Genomic DNA, 24,279 nt, shown 5'->3' with positions numbered 1-24,279 from the left:
GAATCGACATAGGGACTGAAAAAGGGAGGATTTCATGTCTAAAGGTTCCAATTGATAACATTTATTTTTAAGGGATTAAATTACCAAAAAAAAGGTTTTATGGAGTACTAAAATGTGGTTTTACTATAAAATTTATATAAACACCGTAATTTTATTGCTAAAGTGAATTTCGCATAATTTTACTCTCGCAGTTGAATTAACAAAATGACCACGTGTCAAGGCAGAAAGAAAGTAAAATTGAAGAGAAATGTTAAAGATATTTTCTATAATACTCTTCTTTAAAACTTTCTTTATGATTTATTAAAATTAATTAGAAATTGTCCATTTTGATGGATCTTCTAAATCAGGGGAAAAAAAGTTATTAAATAAAAAGTAACACCACCAAAAATTAGTGATTTTTAATCCCAACACATGTCATAAATTCTCAAATTAGGCATTATACATAAAAATTATTAAATTAATCCCTATATTATTGCACATTCTTAAGTTGGTATCTGCACATGTAATACATTCTTAATTTGATTTCTATAAGAATTAAGGATGTGCTACATTTAAATAGGCTAAACTATGTTATATTATAGAGATCAAATTAAAAATGTGCTATACATATAAAGATTAAATTAATAATGCATTAGACAAAATTACAAATGTTGTAAGGGACTTAACGGTCAAAGTAGATCAGTTAGAGACGACATCACGACAACTGAGACCAAACTAGTAACACTTACACATATCAAAACTAATTTAAATTTTACTTATAGAAACCAAATTGAAAATCCGCGACACGTAAAGATTAAATTATGTATTTAACCAAATTGTTATTATCTGACTATGGCTATACAGTGGGTTGTTTGGTTGATTGCAATTTTTTATTTTTGGTTGTTTGGTCTTCAGCTTGATAATTGATAAGCAAACGTGAGAGTTGAGACCACAGCCACCACACTTGAACTGAAGACTTGGTAGGAAAATGACATAGTCACAACTCACTAACAAGTCCACCTTAGTCACAACTCACTAGATAAAGCATAATATCATATTCAGACTCGGATAAAACTATATCCTCAAATTAGTGGTTCCATATGTGAGTGAGGAAAGCATATAAAAGGGAATCATGTAAATTTTATAAATAATAACGCACCATACCAATGCTACATTGGGACTAGGGGTATAAGAATGACAAAATAAGTTACAAATTTATTGAATGGTAGGGTCCCTACAAGTGCTAAATGGCAAACAACTCAAAAGCTAATATATTACAAAAAAAATAAGTGCCAATCACATCCACAATTTGGACATATCTGATGAGATGCCATTTTGGCATTGCTTTCCAGATAACCAATATGTCCCCTTCCTCCTCTCTCCATTGTCTCTAGGCTGAGACAATACAATCAATCATTTTCTCATATTCTCATCACACAAGAAGGTTATGCCTGAGTTTGAATGCCTAAGGAATCTCATAATACAATGTTTGCCTCTTACTCTAGCCACCAATGAAGCCTAACCGGTGAAGAATGACAGCCAAAATGAGCATGAATATTGCAAAGATCATGCCAGGTTTCCCTAGCAGCCAGTTCTTCGTCTTTCTCGCGGATTCAACTCCTCTTTGAATCCTGTCCGCCCAAAGCATCTATAAAGACAAAGTGAAAAGATTCATCTTAGTACTACTGTACAAGTCTATAACCATCCAACCTAAATTTATCTTACCCTATATGCTATTTCAATTAACCAATGGAATTATCTTGCAGTCAAATGTTTTACAAGCTAAGTCTCACTTTCTCTTGCATTTTATCTTACATTTCCTGGAATTGCCACACCTCCATTTTACCATCCTCATGTAAGGTACAAAATTTTGTTCATGAATACAAACTAAGAATATATTGTAAAGTTTGGAGAAGGTACCATTTTATCCAAGCTCTCCGGTGATAAGGATGACATGGCTTGATGAGCTTTTGCAGCTTCTCCTGGTGAAAGCTTAACACCAAATTGTTCACCCATGTTAGCCATCATTTCCGGGCTCATATTTTTAACCATGGATGAGAACATCTGCCAAAACAACATTAAAAAATTAAGGGAATATACATATAAATACCAAAGACAAGAATGTTTCAAGATAGAGTACCTGTACTACTTGCCAAAAGAAAATACATTGAGCATATGAAAAGTCAATCTTAGACAACGGAAGTGACATCTAAAGAGCAACACATTTACATAATTAAAGGAAATACTTAAATCAGAAATTACTACTTAGTATAACATGACAAGTAAAAGAGTAAACTTGATTGCATTTATTCCAGCCAGGTATGTGGAAGAAAGCTAGAGGCTATTTTATCTCCTTAACAAGAAATACAAGCATACCTTCCGCATGGCTGGATCTTTCATCTGGTTTCTCATCTGTTCTTGTAGATCGGTACTCGAGGAAGGGAAGTTTGACTGAGAAGCATTTCTCATATTTGAAAACACGTTATGAGAACTTGATTCTCCAAAAGCGGTAGTTCCATTAGTACTTGATGATGGTAAGTTTGACCGCGAAACATTTCTTTCATTCTCATCTACTGCTGCTGCTAATGGAGTAGATTCTTTCCCTTTCAGTGAGGATGCCATTTCAAACATCCTCTTAAGTTCGTCTGCTGGCATTTTACTCATCATATCACTTGCTGCTTTAAACATATCAGGTGTCACGTTTGGAGGCATTGATCCAGGGTTGAAAGAAGAATCAGGGGAACCTCCTCTAAAAAATGGGTTGTCCCCTTGAAATGAAGAAGCCATGTCAAGCATTCTTTGAAGTTCCTCAGGTGACATTTTACTAACCATATCAGAGGTAGTTTTAATCATATCTGGAGACACGTCTTTGAATTGTCCAGCATTCAAAGAAGCCAGCATGTCAGGATCGGCATTTGAAATAAAGTTTTGGAATGATCTAAAAAAAGAAGAAAAAAAAAGAACCATAAATCTTTTGTAGGCCAATCATTAAATTATAAATAAACATAAAATGCTTAGAAACTTTATAAAAATGCTAACTACCTGACAGCTTCAGGATCTTTTTTCAATGCATCTAAACTGTCTGCATTTGTTTTTGGATTTCCATTGTTAGCTGTTCTGTAACTCTTAGAGGAGTCACCAGATTTTTTTGGTTGAACCACTGTTTGTTCCAAAGAAGAGCTTCCAGAAGGCACATTTTCAGTTATTTCTTCAATTACTAGTCCTACATGCATGACGCCAACAAGGTTAACTTAAATCTGACATCTATTTATAAGCATAAAGCTCATGAGGATTAGGCAAAGTGAAAGGTAAAGTAGAAAATAAATGAGGGGAACACATACTTCCAGGTGCATGCTCACCACCATCCATTGCCAATTTTTCCTTGGCATCCCTGAAATAAGCACTTCATATCAGCTTACTTCCAATATATCAATTCCTTTATTATAGGTTACACAAGATTCTATCAGAAAAAGCAGAATGGTAAACACCTCACAGATATACTTAATTTAGCATACAATCAATTTATTACATTAATTTGATGAAAAATCAATCCTAAATAATAATTAGAGACCCATCAATTACAACAGCAGATATGTCATACATATATAATAAGTAGATCAATAAATAGTTCTGTTTCTAAAATAGATGCAGGTATGTAGAAGGGAGCAAGATCATACCGTAAAAGCTCTGCAATTGTATCATCATCAGGGGACACTTCAAGTGCCATGCTCAGATCAGAAACGGCATCCTAAAAAAATTACAAATTCCGTTGAATATAAACAAAACACAATGTCAACCTTAATGTCAAAATGTTAGTTAAGTAACAAGAAAGCTCACTTTTAGAAGACCTAGTTCCTTATATGCTTGACCTCTTCGATAAAGAGCCTTAAGATTCTTTGCATCATATGCCAAAACCTACCATAGTTAAAGCACATTAATACACTGCTATGATAAACAGCCAATTTTCAAACAATGAACCTGAAAATTAAAATAATAACAAATTACAATCTAAGACCATATCTGCATTATTACAAAAGCAAGGCAGAAGGGAGCATTATTTTCTTGCATAATACAATTACAATGTAATTTTTCTTTCCAATCTTCTAGGCTGATAAATTTCCTCATAATACAACTACTTAAATATTGCAGTTGGCTATTACAATTAACATCATAAAAGAAAAGGAATTACAGATACCTCAGAACCTTCTTTTACACATTCATTATACTGCCTTGTCTTCAAGTAACAGGACATCAAGTTCAGAGAGCATGCCAAAAGAAGCTTTCTACTTTGGAAAGATGGTACCTCTTTAATGTTTTCCTTAGCCTAGAATATAAAAAAAGAAATTAATGTAATAGAACAAAGAAACAGATAATTTCCTCCTAAGTCTCAATTTTCAAAACAGGGATAAATAAGAGAAAGAGGTGTGGAAGTGGATGTTAAGCGGCCACAAAAAATTTACTTACAAGTATATACTTCTTCAAAGCATCATTGTACCTTCCTTGATTATGAAGATCATTTCCCTGCAAGATTTAATTTTAGTTCATCAAGGCACATGATAGATTTGAACAGAAACTGAAAAATTATAAAAAAAAAAATTATCAGGGTAGTAGATAGAGTATAACATCTGTGTCTTGTTACACAATGACAAAAAGTGTATTTTCAAATCAGACAATTCTATGGAACTAAAGTATTATCCAAAATGTAATTTTATGTATGTATGAGCCCTGGTGCAGCGGTAAAGTTGTGCCTTGGTGACTTGTTGGTCATGGGTTCGAATCCGGAAACAGCCTCTTTGCATATGAAAGGGTAAGGCTGCGTACAACATCCCTCCCCCATACCTTCGCATAGCGAAGAGCCTCTGGGCAATGGGGTACGAAGTTTTTTTTTATGTATCGTTCTCAAAGCCTAAATAATTCTGGAAAAGCATTCTCCTCAGGGTGTCATGATTTGGTTTTTCAGTGGATTATTAAGGTTTAAGGAATAACACATAATTATAGTATGCTTTCATCAGTAGCAATTAGAATGTGCCTGTTAACTACTCTTTCAAACCACAACCAGGGTGTACTGCAAGAATAGTGGAACTTACTCCGGCTTTCTTTTGCGTAAAACCTTGGATTCATCCCAAGTCACAGATAATTCATCAAATATCAGATAAAAAAAAAAATCCTGTGGTTGTTTATGATTCGTGTTTTCACGAAGACACAATCAGTTGAAGTTCTCACTATACGACTAACCTGCTTCTTCAACATCTCAGCCGCACTCAACTGATATTTGATCTGGGCATCAACCCGGGATCGCATCGCTGCCACTTCCTCAGGACTCGCATTAGCCATCTTCTCACCAATCTCAGCCATTTCTTCCGGACGAGTATGCTTTAACTGCTCAGCAGCAAGTTTAAAGTCTTCAGAACTCATGTTCTTCATGCTCTCGGAGGCCATCCTCATCAGCTCTGGATTAGACATCATCTGCAATCCAAAGAAACATTGCACAACACCACAATTAAACCTTGATCCTAAAACCCAAAACATGTTCCCTCACATCAAAAACCAAAATCACCACACTTCTATCCTAGATACTAAGTACCAACACTCCATACCCTAACGTTCAAATTATAATTCCACAAAATATGGGCATTAAAAGAAGGGTTTGAACTACAAAAATCTCCCCAGAGATTTATAATTCCATTAAACAAGGGCCATGATTTTTTGTTTTCCATTTTTTATCCTCCGGCATCAGAGAGGGTTGAATTCACAAAAAAATTCCGTTCCTTCCGAATACCAATGTTTTAAAAACGTTCCACAACAGCAATTTCAGCCGCAACATCATGGTATTTTTACTCATAGTGATTGCAATTTCCCGCAATGTCAAGGATCGCGACAAAACTGCGCGACCGCGATTTAAAACCTTGATCCTGACATTGCACCTCAAAGTCTCGATAAACACAATCGCAGAGACAATAAGAGGACGAGAAAAGACACACCTGTTGTTGGATCCGAGCCAACTCAGCGGGTGACATGCGACTCATCTGCTCCTGAGCGATTCTCATCAAATCGGGATCCATCATACCGTTGAACATTCTCGATACCCAATTGAAATCTAAGCAACCCCAGCACGTAAAAAACGAAGCTTGAGACGATTCTCAATGATGGGGGTGCTTTTGTTGTTTTTGTTCTTTTGAATTGGAGAAAGTTGCAGAGGTTAAGGAAGGAGCGGGTTCCTAGTTATGTGTGTTTTGGGAGACTTGAAGCGAAGGTGTTGTGTTTGTTGGGTAAACTGAGGAACAGGGAATTATTGTTGGAAAGAAATAAAAGAGGAAGAAAGAAGGGTCCGATTTGGAATGGAGGTGCCGCCAGAGGAAAAATAAAAATAAAATAGGAATAGACCAGGAAAGTGTGAGAGAAACCCAAACCAGCAAAATTACTCTCTTGCCCTTGACATGTTTTTTGTGTCCTTAGTTTTCTTGTAATTGGAGCATGATATAACATGAAACCTATTTAAAGATAAGATAAGATAAATTATTATACTTTATTTTAAATATTAATTACTACTTGTATTTGATATATCTATACGGTATAATTAATTTATGATGAGGGTAGCAAAACGCTCTTGCATGTACTATTTTCTGTTACTTATTAAAATGTTATTAAAAATTATAAAATTAATAGAGAATAATATTTAAATAAGATATGTGATTTAGTGAATTTTATGATTTTTAATATATTTCAACTAATGAGAAAGAATATATTTAGAATAGTGTATTATATAGTGTTACCATAACATTTCTCTTATTATATTTTTCATCTTATTTTGTTGAGTCAATGCAATTTTTATTTCTTAAAGTAATTGAGTTAAAAAGTAAGTATATTGTATATACTTGTAAAAAGATTTATATTCAACATCTTATTTTATATATAAGAAAAATTTTAAAAAAAATGTTTTTCTCCTTATCTTTTATGCTTTTAACCTTTTGTTTAGCATGGAGGAAAAAAATAAAATGAGAAAAAAAATATGAAATTTAAATTAGAGAAAAATTAGAAATTAACTATTTTTCTTATTTTTATTTCACTTTCTCCCCGACACAAACAAAGAAAATTACATCATATATGTATCTTCTTTCTTATATGTTTTTTCCTTCTACTTCCATCTCTTAAAAAACATTTATCACTATTAGCTTCACATAATTTTTCTGCCTAAGCTTTAGTCCTTGTAGTTAACTTGAACAATCAAGTGACCATGTAACATCCAGATTGGCATCCATGCCACAAATCATGTTGACTATTAGTCTAATGCGATAATCACGTGACAAACTATTATTTTTAATGTTTTTTTTTTCGTGGTTTCAAAATCATTAGAAAAAAAAAATAAATCATGAAAATGATCACTCTTTTTATCATGATTTACGTTTTTAATACCTAAAAAAAGTTTGGCCGGTTTTAGTCTTCAAATATTTGTTTGTATTTTTGTCTCTCCCATTAACTTTGCTAGTTAAACTTAATAGTTAATTAATTATCATTTTTACATAATTTGTATTATTATTTAACAACAATTCCATATCTAATAATAATTATTCTTGTGACCACGATACATGTTTCGTTGTATCACGACCTTGGTCATCCATCTCTTATTTGCTTTCAGGAAAAAAGTTTGAACATACAGTCAAATTAGATTGACCACCTCCAGTTCAAGAGAATACCCAATGTTTTTATATTTTGGACTATGCTGTTAATGACAAATTTTGTCTCCACCAAGGTACACAACAATTGTATTTGTATTGTAGAACCCACTAACTTTCCATCATCTGATGGGAACCTTATGCCTTATCTTTGTGGGTTTGGTTATGGCCATGGTAGAGATGATTACAAGGAGATTTGACATATGGACTTTTATCCTGTAACTAATAATGAACATGACATGGAAAAATTGCTTCTACCCCATGTTTCTTTTTATGATAAATATATAATTTAAAAGGTAATATTGGAATAAGTTTGATGTCGGTTGGCCTGATATTGATGGTGTAAATAATCATGTATACCTAAATAGAATATGTAATTGGCTAGCACATGATTTAATGGTGTCATTTGACTTCAACAATGAATTATTTCTTACAACACCTCTACCTTCGTACTTGAATGTTAGTCTTATCTGAAATTTTATTGAGATAATTACTGGAGTTAAATGAATCCATTGGTTTGATGACAAATAACAAAAAAAAAAACAATGCTTTTCACATTTTTATTTTGCAATAAAGTTGGTGTATAGGAGTTGTGGACTGAACTATTCATAATTGTATTATTCTAGCATGGTGTACATCTTATTGGAAAAAGCAAGAAGGTTGACTTAAGGAGTAAGGTTCATTAAAAAAAATAATTGTTGTTTTAGTCCTTAAATTTAATGTATATGTTTGTTTTAGTCCCTAAAATTTAAACTTATTTTTTGTCCCTGATTTTTTATAAACTATTCATTTTAGTCTCTGTCATAATAAATAGATACTTTGTGATGATTTTTAATTGTCATATTTTTTTATTTTTTAGCAATTTGAATTTGTTTTTTAAAATTATCATAAAGTGCTAAAAATCAGTCACAAAGTGTTAAAAATTATCATAAAGTTGTCAATTTATAATGCTAGGAACTAAAATTTCAATTTGTCAAAATTTAGGGACTAGAAAAACATGTTTTAAATTCTTAGGACTAAAAAAAAACACATCCCTCAAATTTAGGGATAAAGACTTTAATTAAGCCTTACAAGATATTTATTTTGAAACAAAAAAGGAAAAAAAGAGCAACAATAATGATTCTCATTTGAGACAATACTACTACAATGTACTTTTATGACAAAGTATAGTGTGGACTAATGATTTAAGTGGTCTATCATGAACCATTATTTATAGCCTTTAGATTGATCTAAAATGTAATATTTTATCATACATCTTGCACACCAAATTTTTTCCCCAACCTTCAAAAACCTCTCTCTCCACCATGTGTGTCGTTAGGACGATTTCCAACGGTGATGCAATATTCCCCTCTTTTCTACTTCTTTTTTGATATTCGCAACACCTAGGCATGACAATAAAAACGAACTTGTGAGTGCCCCATCCGACTTCACCCTGATTTTGACGAAAAACCAATTTTGATTGAAATTGAGTTGAGGTTGAATTTGGATATGTCACTCCCTCGTCCAGCCTTCGCTCTCATACCTATCATGTTACATATATTTTTATCATTATTAATAATATAGTTATATATTTATATATAATACTATTATTATATGTAATTATTAATTACATGATTATTTTCATGTTTTATTATTTATAATTATTAAAATATGGAATAATCATTTTAACAGTTAAATAAATAATATTATAATCATATTCCTAATTATAACAAGATTAAAAATTATACATTTAGCTAAAAATATAAATTAATTCTTAAATATGTTTACATTATTTATTCTTTATTAGATTATATATAATGATTGAATTAAAATATAATTAATACCTTAATCTATGATTTATTTAAAGTATATAAACAAATATTATTTCTTTAAAATGTGAGATGAGTTCCCTATGAGTTTCCTTGAACTCGATAAAACCTGTCGAAAATGAGTTGTGTTTCATTTTTTCACCCCCACCTTTTATAAACCTAAACCCACCCGTCTTTTTATGGGGACGAGATGAGGATAGGCAAACCCGCCCCGCCTACGGCACATTGGATCCCATAGCCATCAATATATGAAAACACGAAATCATCTTTTGCACTAGTCCTACAACTCCTAACCTTACTCCATCACTACCTCATGAATCCTTTACAAAACATGAATTTAGAAATTATAGTTTTAGATCATATAAAATAAAACAAAAATGAAAATGAATATGGAACATCAATCATCTTTTAATCTATGCCAAAAAAAATCCAAGTGCAAATTGAAAAAATAGGAAAAAAATAAAGTTAGACATGGGAGTATAAGAGAATAGCTTGAGTAAGAGATTGGGGAAGAACATAACAAGTCACAACAAAGACAGGTCGCGACAAAGATGGTGCGAAAACAACAACTAATCTTTGATGAAGGTGGATCTTGGACAAAAATGAAGTCGCAATGACAATGGATCTAGGGCAAAGATGAAGTTTTGAGGGAGGTGAAGTCGCAATAGAGGCAGAGCTATGACACAATGGAGGTGCAATGGAGACGAAACTGTAGTAGAGGTGAAGGCATTGTTGGTCATTGGAGGCACCGTTGGTCATTAGAGACATTGTCAGAGGTATTGTCGCCAGAGGCCCATGTTAGAATGCACGAGTAGGGATGTCAACAAGGCGAGGTGGGGCAGGGAGTACTCCTTCGCTCCCTGCCCCCGCCCCCCAACTAACCCCCACCTCGTCCCCAATCCCCACCTTGGGGAATTTTTCCCCCCTTGTTCTCATTCCTGTGAGTCCCAACAGCCCCTATAGGTCCCTAATTTTTTTAAAAAATTTAAATTCTAATACAAGTAAATTTAAAAAAGAATGGTGTTGTGTTTGTTACTTGATGTGTTGTATCAGTGTGTGTGTGTGTGTGTAATTGTGTATGTGTTAAGTGATTAAATGTAGTAAAAATATAAGACCAACCTTTAATATTTTAATATTAAAAATATAAGATGATGATTAATATAAGGATAATTATGTAATTTCCTTGAGCTGAGGGGGGGGGGGGGTGTGTAATCCTTGTCTCTGTCTTCGCAGGAAAAAAAATCCCAATCTGTAGGGCCCCATACAAGACAATCTCGTGGGAATTCCCGTTTGCGGATCAAATTAACACCCCTATGCATGAGAGAGAGATGTTTCGGAGAAAATTTACTAATGAGGATGAATTAATGATAACATTGTACAACTTGATAAATCTAAAGACTTTTAGTTGTGGTACATGATAGATCATGTTCCTTACTTATTCATGTTAGACACATTCTTATTAATTTATACCTACTCAAACCTTCCAATTTTTTATTTTATAGATATTCAAATATTTTTTCATTATGAATTTTAATTTCATTAAAATTTATTTTATTATATACATTACTATTTACATTACATAAATTAAAATTAAAATATCAATCAATTTTTTTAATACTGATAATATTAATATGAAATATTCATCCATTTCAAAAGATAAATAATCCATTTTAATACAATCTCTTTCTAATTATATTTTGTCCAGATTGAATCGTGACTTTATTTGTGGAGAACAACCACTTTATCTAATATAAAAATTCAACCAAGAAGTATCCGAATCACTTGCACTAAGGAAATTTTTTTTTAGGTTTATTGATTTTTATCACGATTCCCATTTGAGACACGTGCCCTTCTTTTTGAAAAGTAAAGTGCGTGTTTTTCTCAATTCTCAGCGAACTACCAATTCAAATCTCAGAAATGGAGGGAAACCACTTCAATTCCGTTTCTCCCAAATCTCTGTCTCTGTGATTCTGACGTTCTCACTTCCGAGCCAACACAAACCCTATCACCGTTCTGCAAAGCAAATTCCTCCCATGGCGGAAACCCTAAGCCCCAATCCCGCGATGGGTCGGAAGCAGAGACTCCGCATCCAGTCTCCGACCAGCCCCTTTGTCTTGGGCTCCAACAACGACCAGCTCGAACGCGCCCGGGCACGAGACGCACGCGCCGCCGCCAACCGCCGCAAGAGCCTCGCCCTCAACCAGCCCCTCCAGGCCAATTCCCATCCTGGCCTCAACAAACAGCAGATCCTCGACTTGTTCCAAAACTGCATCAAACTCGCCAGCGAAAACGTAAAACAGCCCCCCCCCCCCCCCCCCCCCCCCCAAAATAAAAAATAAAAAAGACTCTCTCTTTGTTTTTTGTTTTTGATTTGTGTGTTTGTGCAGAAAATTAATCAGAAAAACACGTGGGAGTTGAACCTGATTGACCATCTTACTGATATCATCAAGGCCGAAGAAGAGCATGATGCGGAGACTAATTTTCAAAAGGTATGTTACAATTAAGATTAAATTGTTCATCTGCCCCCTTGGTTGTTGTATCCATTTTAAGTTTCAGTTTGGAGAAAATTGTAAATTTTAGTTCTTACATATGTGTGGAAGTTAAGCTTTAGTCCCAAACATTGAATAAGAGAGAAAATTGTAAACTTTCTGGTGGTGATAAAGCACTACAAAAAATTGTCAAGGAACTAAAACTTAAAATGAGGACAGGTATAGAGATTAAATAAATAGTTTAGCCTATGATTAATTTGCAGTTTGATAATTTTTGTTGTTTAGGGTTTTTTTATTGCATAGTTTTGTGTCACCTGCGATACTAACAAATGCATATGCAATGCACGCATATTTAAATTGGTATGCTGAAGGGTTGTTTCGTTGTTTATGGATTGCATAAATCAACTTACACGAGTGATTTTTTTATCAACAAGAGTGAAATTGTTACCATTCTCACAGCAATGGCACTAGAAGCGAAGTTATGTTTGTGTAGAATGTAGATGTAGATGTAGATGTTAACTGAAATTGAAAATTTTTTTGGGCAGGCAAGCTGCACTCTTGAGGCTGGAGTCAAAATTTATTCATTAAGGGTGGATTCAGTGCATTCTGAGGCATATAAAGTTCTTGGTGGGATGAATAGAGCAGGCCAAGAAGCTGAGGAAGGTTGCAATTTATATACCCTTTTATCAAGCACAATGCAATTTATATAGCCTTTGATCAAGCATAGTGTGATTTATATACCCTCTTATCATTTTCTTTTTCTGAAAAATGAAAATTGCATTTGTAGTGAACTCCCTCGGTGATTGCTTTGTGAGTGGAGGTTATGTGGGATTGTTTTGCTTCTTTATCATATGACTATTGCTCTAATTCTAAATAATTCTTGGTAACTAATGATTAATGAATGACTTAAAATTCAGAGTGCAGTACATTTACTTTTGGTTTTATAATATTTTGTTCTCAATTAGCCCTAATTCTAAGCTATGATGCCAGACACTACCCTGGATGGTGTTAATATTGAAAGTAGACAAGAAGAAAGCAGGAAAGAAACGAGCAAAAAGGTCTGTTGTCTTTGGATCTCTGGACTTGACTGGTTAAACATTTTGCTTAGTTTTAAGAGTTGTTTTTTCATGCAGTTGTCACCTTTGTCAACATTGGAATCATCTTTTGAGGCACTTAATGTAAAGAAGTTTGATGGTGATCTCAAATCCTATTCTGTTTCTGTTACTTGTTTGATGAGGCGTGGTGTTGAGGTTGTGCTAAAAATAGGTTATATTATTGTTTTTTTTTTGTTTCAGCTGCATTTGTCGTGGATCCTCTCTATCGCCAAACAACAGCAAAATTCGATGAAGGTGGAGCCAAGGGTCTTTTAATGAATAATCTTGGTGTATATGGTGGCTGTAGGGTGCTCTTTGATTCACAAGAAGTGCCTGCTAAGTGTATGGCAAGCCAAAATCAATCTGATATTTCAGATACTATTGATCTTTCTTTTCTCAAAGGTTTGTGATGTCCTGAATACTATGGTGAAACTGTTGTTACATCTGCAAAATAACACATTCAATGTGGACAATGATGACTTACTTTCATCTGTAGATTGTATTGATCAGATGGTGTTGGACATGCGTGTAAAGGATGAAATTTCTCCAAGTCTCAGGACTATAGTAAACCAATTTGATGAAAGTAACAGAAGGCCCACTGATATTCAACTTCAAGGCCCGAGTTCAGCTGAAGATCTTGACAATGCTGATAATAATGAAAATGGTTTTGATAGAGAAGAATACGAGAACTGCACGGCCTGGAGTGATGATCATGATGACCAAACAGTTGTTGCCGATCTTGACTATAATGATGCAGATCCAAGTTTTTCCAGTTACCCTCAGGTTTTTCTATTTTTCAACCATAGAAACATATATGACTTTCTTGAATGAGCTTTTAAAATTTTTCTTTACATATTTTAATGTGAATGATGCACTTGTTTTAAAATATTCCAAATCTTGTACTTGTAGGACAATGCTGAGCAATTTCCTTCCCCAGAAACTGATATGGATGACAGATTTGAAAATGTTGAGGGGTATTTATTTTTGAGTCTGGGTTTTAGTTCAAAACAAAACGCATGGGCAGGGCCTGATCATTGGAAGTATCGAAAATCCAAAGGTGGGGTTTGGATGCCAGATAAAGATTTTAATACTTATATATTTTTTAGCATTCAGTATGGTAATTATTTTAGAATCTTTATTGTAGTCTCAGAGGTTCATCCTACTTCTGAAGATGGGTCGACCCTAAAAAGTAGGCAGCCAAAGAGTAAGAGACAAACAGAAGTTGATTTAAATTTCACAGATTCTCTTGAGAAAAAAGTGCTAGATACGTTTTCTCCTCCCAAGAATCCCAAATTGTTACTGCTTCCCGAAAGCAGATTGCCTTGCAATACAAAGCTTCCTGAGGACTGCCACTATCAGCCAGAGGATCTTGTCAAGTTATTTCTTCTGTCTAATGTGAAGGTAGTTTCTTTTAGATATGAGTTTCAAAGTGTTCTCACTGATGATTTCTTGTCAAGTTTCTTTTATATATGTGAAGGCATGCAGCTGTGTTTATTTTACATCTCTGATGATTTCTATTTTCTTTAGTGTCTCGGGAGGAAGGCAAACAGGTTCTCAGGTAAAATTTGCAGTTTTAAATTTGTGATTTCAATATGTGTGTGCGCATGTGTGCATGCGTGTGTGAAGTATGGATTGATTTTTAAATTCTATGAAAATTTGTAAAATTATTCTATTTCATAAGACTATCAACACAATAGTTGAATTGCTAAAATTATAACTTTAAAACTTAAAAAGTGTCATTTTCCCTAGTTTTATGTGGTGTATTTTGATCCTATTAAATTACACCAACATCACACTCGGTGTAATGTGAACTTATCTCTCGCTCTATAGACATAAATATTAAAAAATTCAGAGAACATTTTAGCATGTTTTCAGCTGTCACTAGATTCTGTCTGTATCAAGTTCTGGTGTTTTTTGCAGATGGATCTAGAGAACAATCCAACGAATATGAATCATTCCCTTCGTGGGATAATGGAAGTGTTTGTGGGGATGACGCTGGTGACTACGGAGGTGATCTTCATAGTGACATGGAGGACTCCAACACTCTAATTACTCAGCCTCGTCAGGTGGGTTTTAGTGAATAATTTACACACTTGCTCTTGATATGTTGTTTTAGATAAAGTGATGAAAGAATAACGGTTAAACATAATTGTTATCAATACTTTTCAGTTGAAAATATTGCAGTTAGAACTCACGCATATGCATATTTTCAAATAACTCAGGTCAATAAAATTGAAGTCCAGTATGACAAGACTTCCAAACAAGTTGATGTTCATGCACTGAAAATTACTCTTTGGGACCATGTTCAAGAATCTGTTAAACTTCCTTTAGAGGTATGTCAAGATTTCTCCATTTCCTAGGAGTGCGAGTGCAAAATATGTGTTGTCTAGTTTTAAACTTTTAAAATTAATCTTTCCCTTCACGACATTGTGTTATTTCAATTTTCTTCAGGATTCTGTTCCATTGCTAACACTGTACATTTTTAGTTTTTTACCTTACCGTTATATTATGTCTAAGTAAATAAACAATCTAAGTTATTTTTCTTTTTGTGGTTGAATTGTAAGTACTAATGCTTGCATTGATTTGTTTTTTGACCCTCTCTTTATTCTAAAGGGTCAAAAAGATACTTTATCTTTCAAGAATATATTAGCCAACTTTCCTAGCGAATGCAATGCTGCTGCAACAATTAGCGACATCTCTCCTCATTTGTGCTTCATATGTCTATTGCATTTGGCAAATGAGAAAGGATTGAGCATTCAAAACTCCTCCAACTTGGATGATCTTGCCATACGGCTTCCACAAGTTGCTGATTCTATAAGGGGAACAGTTTAGATTCCTCTTCACTCAATTATTCTTCAGCTCAGGAATCAAAAAATGGTATGTGCACTTTACGATTGCTTTAGGTACTGTTCTTGTCAAAATTGGATTGATGGATGTTCATTTCATTGGTTCCCCTTGCTTGTTCCGATGTTTTTTTCCCCCTTTCAAGATAAGATTAGCACGCTTTTGGAGAAATGTTTTTTATTTTTCCACCTATGGAAATTTCCCCAAAAACCTTTTGACTAGAAACTTTCCTGACTCAGTAAATCTAAACACACTTCGAGGTTTTTCGCCTTCTTATTTCTTGTTCATAAACATCTGCTAATTGAGCTTTCTCAATCTTTTTTAGGATGGTTAATATATTATTAAAGGATTGTAGATAACAGATTTGGCTGTAAAACCTTGATAAAAAACTTGGTATCAAAATTATTCCTAAGGTTGGACTTCAATATGCCTATTACTAGTGGTGAAACAAATATAATTCAATAATCAATTTTGGCTTGATTCATTCATTCAGAGTTCAAACACGTAACATGTATATTTATTTTGTAATTTTCAGATGGGGACTGTTTCACTGTTGAGTAACAAGTCCAAGAAAGCATTGAAGTGAGTAACAAGTCCGTCTTTGTGGTTGGAGTTTACAAATATCAGTTTGCTTATGGTGGTTTGAACACTCGGTTAAGGAAATGTCAGACTAATCATGATGTCTTGTTATTCTGTACATGAAAGTATTCAAAGCATGCATTAGTGCTCTAATTTCGTTTTCCACTCCAGCCCGTTTCATGTGTGTCTAATGCTTAGGCTTAGGCTTTTACGAGAATGGCTAGTGTTGGTATAAATAAAAGCATAGATTGATGGATGAGTCACTGATTATTGAATCGCACTTCCCTATTCCTCACCCCCCCCCCCCCCCCCCCCCCATTTTCCATTAATTATCAAGCTGAAATAATCAAATTTATTGCTGAATACTGCGATTGTTTTTCTCCTGTAACAATTATCAATTGAAGTACATGGAGAAATTCTTGTAATGTTTGGAAAGGTGTGTGTAAAATGTGGGAATCATTTCAGGATCCACAGGTTGGGGGATTGGTACTTCCATTAGCTTGCTTTTGGAAAGATGATTGGATTCTTTTAAAAGCTCCTCTTTCTGTCCAAAGCTATAAGATCTCTCCTATTAGACAGTGATGAGTGAACTTTAGTGGAAAGTGTGACCTTGTAACAAGGAGTGGGTTTGTTTTTTTTATTCATAGGAATCTAAGACAGAATTATGATTAGAAGATTTATAATAACTCAACTAAAATAGTAGAAGAGTCCATACCAGGTGTCTAGACAAATGCTAGTCTCGGATGCATGGTTGCTTGATCACATTCTTGGAGCAACCATAATACATGTTTTGAATTAATCTAAAACAAGCAACGTCTTAGAGCAAACCATAATACACTCACTATTGTAACAAAAAAAAACCATACACTTACTATTTATATCATTTCATTTTAAACCAACTTTAACCTGTATTACATAGTACACTTGGTTTAACTACGAAATCTATTCATGGACAGTCAATTTGGATATCATTCTTCACTCACTTGAATACGAGTTAGGACATTGTTGCAACTTGCCAGGGTCAAATGGGCAAGTACTTATACAATACGGCCTATTCTGATATTTATCACAAATAGAAACGATTGATTGATAAAACCAAAAAAAAAAAAATCATGATTTTTTTTTTGTATATTAACTAAGCTCCAATAACTGAATAAATACTTTAAAATGATTGAGCAAAATTAATTTAGTTGATGGACCCAGGAGATTCCCCTATTATCCTTGTCAATCAAATCTAAAATTAATTAAACACAACGAAGAAGCAACAGTCCGAGCCTTGGTTCAAATCTGAAGCCAAAATAATACAAAAAAGACAGTCTATTTTTTATGCAAGTTTTACCCAACATTTGGTGATTTCTAGCTTTAAACCGTGTTACACATGGAATAAAGACCCAAAAATGAATGACAGAAATACAACATTTGCATTTTACACTTGACCTTTCATGAACACATGAGCCTCGATGACTCACTTTTGCTATTACCAACATTTGAAAACTATTGTAGTATTATGCAACCACTCACCTCCATGGAGGTGGCTGTGTAACGTATCTAAGAACTCTGTACTTTCCCTTGAGAGTGTGCATGAGATTTGGCAAGCCCTTCCTTCCACCCTTTCTGACGTGCTCTAAGTTCCCACAATGCAGTTAGCTTCTTCTGCGTGACTAATGTCAACTCAGCCTTCTCCCTAGCCTCCTCGCACGTTTCCATTCCTGAATTACACTTGTCTGCTTCCTTCTGATACTGAGATGCAATCTTTTTTGCCTCAAGCAATGCCATGTCAGCACGTTGCTGATTTTCCACAGCTTGGCTCTCCTGAAGCTTGAGTTCTTCTGTCAATAGCTCAGCAAAATTCTTTTCAGTGTCTCCACTCACTTCTGGGTCAGGCTTTGCACAATCTGAATAGCAGTTCCAATCAAGAAAAAAGAAACGGCACTTGTTAATGTTAGTTGAATCCAAAACAAGCATTGTCAAAAACAATATGTTTTATGACAATGCAATGCAGGCAAAATAAAATTTGTGTTATTGAGATTTCATTTTTTTCTTCTAGCAGAGGCTTATCCAGTACAAGATTAAAATTTGTTGTTCATATTTAAAGCGGGCAACAGCACACCTGAACCATGAAGCAACATGTAATCAAAGCGAGTTTAGTATAGGACAAGAAGGATATAGGCATTCTCATTAGTTTGATGCCTTAATTTAAACACAATAGATTTTAAGTTGCCTCAAAGCAATATTTAGCTACACAGTACCAAAAATTTATTTAGCAAATTGACATGAATACTGCGTTGACATAAAACAAAAAGCTAAAAATAGATTTTTTAAACATGAAAATATCCCAGGAGTCAATTGTTTTTAAAATAAAAAGGAAAACATAAAAAAGATGCATGGGATTAGGATCCTAAATGATGATCTCATATAAGGAGAAGAAATATGTATCTATCTTACTACTTATAAGTGAGAACAATGTTACTTTAATACCTACAGTCCTACCATCATACAAGTATGTGTACGTAGAAAAAAATTATAACAAGAATAAAATGGGCTATTTATATAATTCACAGTAGTTCATCAAGGAGACAAACCAACCTCCGAAGGAAGTGTTGCTAAGTCCTGCAGAAACACACAGAAAGAAACTGAGATAAGTACATACTCAATTTGAAGTTAGATGAGGAGAAAGGGAGCAATACATTACGATTTAGGATAAAATCACAAAGCCACTCAATTGGAAATAGAATTGGTGTTATAGTACAAAGTTTTGAAACTATAATTTATGTGATTATTGATTTTTCAAATTCATTAGTGATAACCAAAGGAAATAACAGTATATTTTTTTTGGTTATCATGTTATTGGTATGTAATATTCACCAGTTTTGTCGATGACTAATCTCAGTTGGAAAACCTAACTGACCACCTTTAGTCGGATTCTTCCTTTCCAACCACATTTTTTCTATCTACAAGGCTAAAACCTGAGACCTCGGCACCACTCAGACCCATCACTTGTTGGTACAATAGTACATAGTTTCATATTTGTTTAAACTCATTGCATAAATAGGTCATGTGGCAATGTGGGGATGACTAGGGCTCATAAGTTTGGCAGTGAATGTGTAAATCAATATGGCTGGAATTTTTAACTGCTTTTAGTTAGATGGACAATGGGCAGTTACTTTATTCATAAGATCTTGTAGGAAAAACCAAAAACCTAGCATAATAATAATGTCAACGAAGCAAACCAATCAGCACCATCCTTTGACTTGTTCTATTAACAGTGTCTTCTCATCAAATCACTAATGCCAGAGCACATGAATCAGAAGGTTAGAGGGATTAAATGTTATATAAGTTGAAGGAGTCATAATTCAACTTCCACAATTGAACTAACACCCACTTTACATAACTAAAAAAAAAAAAAAACAACACAACCCAGATCTCAAAAACTCATCCAAAACCCGGATTGGACAACCCAATTAAGAAAATATTAGTTTTTTAGCAAGATCATGAGATGGGTAATTGAGTAATTAGCAAAATCATGAGATCTGAGAGAGAAGAGAGAAAGAAAGACCTTGTGGAATAGAAAGAATGGGTTGTGAAGAGCAATCGCAGATGCAGGGTGCACAAGTAGAAGATGAAGAGTGGTTGTTCACTGCAACGAAATGCCAGTAGAGAGGGGGACCCACTATGTATCCAGCTATACACAGCGCCACCACCACCAAACTCACCCTCAACAACACGGCCTTTGATTGGTTCAGAGCCATGTCTTTCTCTCTCTTTCTGTGTTGTTGGCACACACAAAAAGAAGACAGCAATAACTAACTGAAAAAATCTAGAGAGAAAACGAATGATGGATGGGTAGTGTTGTGGGAAAGTTAAGGTTGTGTATTTGGTGGCGTCGGCAATGTCGAGTGGAAAAAAGAATGATAAGAGTTCTCAGTTCTCACTGCTTCCAATTCTGTCTTCCCCTTTTCTCCATTTTTATTTTTAATATATTTTTTCCCCTTTTGTTTATTGACAGATTTCATTTTGGCCTCATAAGAGTGGGAGGCAGTGTGGCATTGATTGATCATTGAAAGAAAAAAATTAAATTTAATCCTCAATGTATAAATTTAACTGTAAGACGAGTTGGTTGCACTTTCTGTATTTTTGGAAATTAAAGATTAAAATAAATATTTATCCTTTATTTTAATAAAAGTTACTATCTTTAAGTTTAAATTGATTCTTTTAAGAGACCAAACATATTTTTTATTACTAAAAATAATTTTGCTAAGGTAAGGAAGTAAGGTAGGATTAGTATCAAAATTTATGTGTTGATGCACATGTTTGGTTGGTGATGAAGTCTAAATTGATTTGGTTATTGCAGAAATAAATTGAATTGTTTTAATTGATTTCAATATAATTGGTGTAACTAGTGATATAACATCTGTCCTACTCCTACAAATGTGTTGAATTTATAATTTATAATTTTTCTGTTGTTATAGTTTTTTACTATAATTTTAATTTTATAAAAATATTTGCTAGTAAATATGTATATCTATATATAATTCTGAATATTAATACAAATTTAATTAATTTTATATTCACATGTATTTCTCATCATTTTAATTTATAAAATGCGTGTTTTTAAAAAATATTGCCTTTATCAATATATTCTCATTTGTATATAATTTTGATTCGATTTATACATAATTTTAACAAGAGATATTAATATTTAATATTTTAAATTAAATTTTGTATTACTAATTTTTTTTAAAATGAGTTTAAGAAGCGTTCAATGCAAAAAAAATTGCACAGCTAATCATTATATATATCTGTATATTAATTTAAATTGTCTAATTAGAATATTTTTCTATGATAACCATTATTTTTTTGTTATTTTTTCCTATATCAAATTTATTCCTTTAAATTAAAGGGTATTAATACTTAATTTCAAAGAAATATATCTTACACCATAATCGTGACATTGATTTTTGGAATATTTTGAAGCAATCAGTTCTTGTTTTTTATTGTATGATATCATGTATGAAGTATGGCTTATATTGCTTTATATCTAATTGTCAAGGTTGGCAAAAAATTTATCATGCAACCTGCACCTCGATAAACAAAGAGAAAAAGAGAGTAATTGGAAGGGTTTGATCGCGGTTTAATCGTATTAAATGAATGCAGAAAAATGTAACGACTATTAGGGCAAGTTTGGATTTAGAAAATTTTCTCCTAACTTAATGCAACCACAGACACAATGGATAAAAAACTGAGGTTTATGATTTGAGTGGAAAAGTAGAGACACCACTTGGCATAGGCACGGCAAATGAATCTGTACCCACGGACATCGCTTGAATTCACTTCAATTTTGATGAAAAATATAACTATAATTTGTTATGAGTATGAATATAAATATTATTTAAATTATTTAATCGGATATGAAAAAATGAATATCAAATTATACCTACATCGATGTGTCATGTATTTTTTTAATAATTTTTTCTCACAACATATATATATATATATATATATATATATATATATATATATATAATATTAAAGATTTTATTGTTAGAAATTTTGAAAATATGAATCAAATAGGTAAATAATTAAATAAAAAAACTTAATAATATACATTTAACTAAAAATATAATTGAATTCTTAAATTTTTTAACTTTAATTTATTTTTTATTCATTATATTTATATATTGTTTGAATTAAAATATAATAAAAAACTTAATATATAATTTATTTAAAAATGTATAAGTAGATTAAAATTATAAAAAAAATATAGTAGGTTATCTGCAAGTATACTCGAATCCAATAAAACCTAATGGGTATGGAGATGGGTATTAAAATTCTAAACCTGATTCTTTTATACATGTATTCATATTTGTCTTGCCTTTTGTAAGGATGAGGACGAGAAGGACCAAACCTGTCCCTAACCCATCTCATTTTTGTTCTTAAACATCACTAACATTTCACATGATAATGCATTTAAGCCATTTTCAAAGATAATTTTCTAATGAGTTTCTTAACTTAAAGAAATGATATTTTCAATAAATCTTTTATCAGAGAGATGACCTAGTAACAAAATGTGTTATTTCATATTAAAATACACATCTTATATAAGAAAGGATGGGATGTTTAACATTAAAAAATTATTATCCAACATCAACTAACATCAAGCAATCCATGTACAAAAAGACTAAGGTGATTAAAATTTGTGATGTATATTGTTCATTTAGTTTTACATTTATGCTAATAAAGATATAGAAATCAAATGAATAATTAAATCTTTGTTGTTTTATTATTCAATTGATAATTTATAAAAAAATAAAATTATATCATTATTAGTTTTTTCCCCTAAAAGTATCTTTATATTATTATAGTAACACTATCTTAACATTAATAAATAATCGTATGCAATACAATATATAATTATATTTATTTTTCAATTTTTTGACATAAACACATCTTAAAATCAAAAGGGGCAACTTTTTGTGGTGCTATTTTGATATTAAAAAAATATTTCCTTATATTAATCATGACTTATCCTTGTCTCTAAACCCCATCAACTAGCAAATGATATCCTTCTACATAGGTGTACAAAGAGATATGTTAAGATAGCTGCTTTGCATATTATGGACATGGGAATCCTATACTTTCCTGTCTCAAATAATCCTCTCAGAAATGGCCAATAGCAAATCATCAAATAAACACTAGAAAATTTCACCTAGTTCTCTCCCATTCCCACTTTGAGTTGCCAATGGTGGTTGCAATCCTAATAACTTGATAACCATTATTGTCAATTGCAACAATAAAATGGTAGTGCCTGGCAAGAAAACTAGGGACTCATCAAACGTGTACCTGCCAACATCCTTATCATCTACAACATCCCCAGCTGAGGGTAATTCTTTCTTTGTTATGTCAAACACAGTTTCAGATATTCTTAAAAACTTGAGTAGGAAACTAAGAAATGCACAAAAACCAGCATTCATGGGTGTTATTCTTGACATCCTTTGATTGTTCCACCATGCTCGAACTGATAATCCTGCTGCCAAATATTCCCATACAGTATATAACTTGTAAATTGCAAAAAATGCAATAGGGATACATATTCCTAGGTCCTGGATTGAGCAAAATACAAGTTAATTCATTTAAGGTTGTATCATTATGTGCATATAAATTTATAGCTCTACATACCCTTCATATTGGGGGCTCATTACTTCAATTAAGATGATAAAAAATTATTTAACCTTTTTTTGTGGAACTTTAGGGGATTTTCTAAAAAAGATAGCAAAAAAAATAATTTTTATCTGAACATTCTTTTAACATGTCATCCAAGAAAAATAATTCTTCAAATTTTATGATTTTTTTTAAAATATTCTTTTCTTTAATATCATTCAAGAAAATTTACATATTCATTAAAAAAAAGTATATTAATCTTTCCTTAATCAAATGAGTATAAGTCAATTGATAATATATGTTGAATTTGTAAAAAGAACTTAAGTTCTACATTCTTGAAGAAAAATGAAGAGCTTTAAATAAACTCCAAACCAGGGTGGGGCAGACTTGTGACTAAATAGGCCACAAAAGTGGTATTATTGATTTGTATAGTGTCTGATTTTGGCCCACGCCGTTTATAGATAAGCACGTTTATTTATTAAATATGGGGTGCTTGTTTAATTTGGTACGTAATAGGTTGGTTAAGTTTAATTTGGTTTTGCATATCACTGGACACTGGGTACATGTTGATCTTTCTTTTATGTTCATCATAATGCAAGTAATGAACACTTAGGAACAGCTTCAGCAAAATGAGAAACACAGAAGTTCTTCAAGT

At 32.8% G+C, this 24,279-nt stretch overlaps 3 protein-coding genes across 3 annotated transcripts; 1 reads left to right on the top strand and 2 right to left on the bottom strand.

Annotated features, from left to right (window-relative positions):
- Positions 1 to 1,099: 1,099 nt before the first annotated feature.
- LOC114417333 (outer envelope protein 61-like) lies at positions 1,100 to 6,348 on the bottom strand. Its single transcript, XM_028382494.1, has 11 exons — positions 5,961 to 6,348; positions 5,215 to 5,445; positions 4,444 to 4,500; positions 4,175 to 4,303; positions 3,817 to 3,894; positions 3,657 to 3,727; positions 3,321 to 3,370; positions 3,022 to 3,202; positions 2,356 to 2,917; positions 1,900 to 2,043; positions 1,100 to 1,627 (listed from the first exon to the last, which is right to left on the bottom strand). Exons 1-11 carry the CDS (start codon positions 6,054 to 6,056, stop codon positions 1,481 to 1,483), a joined length of 1,746 nt encoding a protein of 581 aa, XP_028238295.1. The 5' UTR covers positions 6,057 to 6,348; the 3' UTR covers positions 1,100 to 1,480.
- Positions 6,349 to 11,276: 4,928 nt separating this feature from the next.
- Positions 11,277 to 16,729, top strand: LOC114417332 (condensin complex subunit 2-like). The gene is made up of 14 exons (XM_028382493.1): positions 11,277 to 11,751; positions 11,848 to 11,949; positions 12,495 to 12,612; positions 12,940 to 13,007; positions 13,083 to 13,143; positions 13,245 to 13,445; positions 13,540 to 13,826; positions 13,953 to 14,100; positions 14,188 to 14,444; positions 14,571 to 14,601; positions 14,964 to 15,109; positions 15,266 to 15,376; positions 15,657 to 15,920; positions 16,423 to 16,729. The coding sequence occupies exons 1-13, from the start codon at positions 11,494 to 11,496 to the stop codon at positions 15,873 to 15,875; spliced, it is 2,007 nt and encodes a 668-aa protein (XP_028238294.1). The 5' UTR covers positions 11,277 to 11,493; the 3' UTR covers positions 15,876 to 15,920; positions 16,423 to 16,729.
- A 957-nt stretch (positions 16,730 to 17,686) lies between these two features.
- Positions 17,687 to 20,427, bottom strand: LOC114417331. The gene is made up of 3 exons (XM_028382492.1): positions 20,023 to 20,427; positions 19,053 to 19,076; positions 17,687 to 18,361 (listed from the first exon to the last, which is right to left on the bottom strand). Exons 1-3 carry the CDS (start codon positions 20,213 to 20,215, stop codon positions 18,015 to 18,017), a joined length of 564 nt encoding a protein of 187 aa, XP_028238293.1. The 5' UTR covers positions 20,216 to 20,427; the 3' UTR covers positions 17,687 to 18,014.
- Between the last annotated feature and the right edge of the window lie 3,852 nt (positions 20,428 to 24,279).

This window comes from Glycine soja, chromosome 6, assembly GCF_004193775.1.
Source record: "Glycine soja cultivar W05 chromosome 6, ASM419377v2, whole genome shotgun sequence".
Lineage (NCBI taxonomy): Eukaryota > Viridiplantae > Streptophyta > Magnoliopsida > Fabales > Fabaceae > Glycine > Glycine soja.
Note: the sequence above shows the minus strand (reverse complement) of the source record. Positions and strands in the feature narration are given on the sequence as shown.

Excerpts from the sequence above, each read along its gene's own strand:
- LOC114417333 (XM_028382494.1), bottom strand. The coding sequence starts at position 6,056 with ATGTTCAACGGTATGATGGATCCCGATTTGATGAGAATCGCTCAGGAG. Across the intron at positions 3,895-4,174 it reads GTGTAAAAGAAGGTTCTGAG|GTTTTGGCATATGATGCAAA; the intron begins GTATCTGTAATT and ends TAACTATGGTAG. Across the intron at positions 2,918-3,021 it reads AAAGATCCTGAAGCTGTCAG|ATCATTCCAAAACTTTATTT; the intron begins GTAGTTAGCATT and ends TTCTTTTTTTAG.
- LOC114417332 (XM_028382493.1), top strand. The coding sequence starts at position 11,494 with ATGGCGGAAACCCTAAGCCCCAATCCCGCGATGGGTCGGAAGCAGAGA. Across the intron at positions 11,950-12,494 it reads CGGAGACTAATTTTCAAAAG|GCAAGCTGCACTCTTGAGGC; the intron begins GTATGTTACAAT and ends TTTTTTGGGCAG. Across the intron at positions 13,827-13,952 it reads GTTTTTCCAGTTACCCTCAG|GACAATGCTGAGCAATTTCC; the intron begins GTTTTTCTATTT and ends TTGTACTTGTAG.
- LOC114417331 (XM_028382492.1), bottom strand. The coding sequence starts at position 20,215 with ATGGCTCTGAACCAATCAAAGGCCGTGTTGTTGAGGGTGAGTTTGGTG. Across the intron at positions 19,077-20,022 it reads CATTCTTTCTATTCCACAAG|GACTTAGCAACACTTCCTTC; the intron begins GTCTTTCTTTCT and ends GTGTTTCTGCAG. Across the intron at positions 18,362-19,052 it reads TAGCAACACTTCCTTCGGAG|ATTGTGCAAAGCCTGACCCA; the intron begins GTTGGTTTGTCT and ends ACTGCTATTCAG.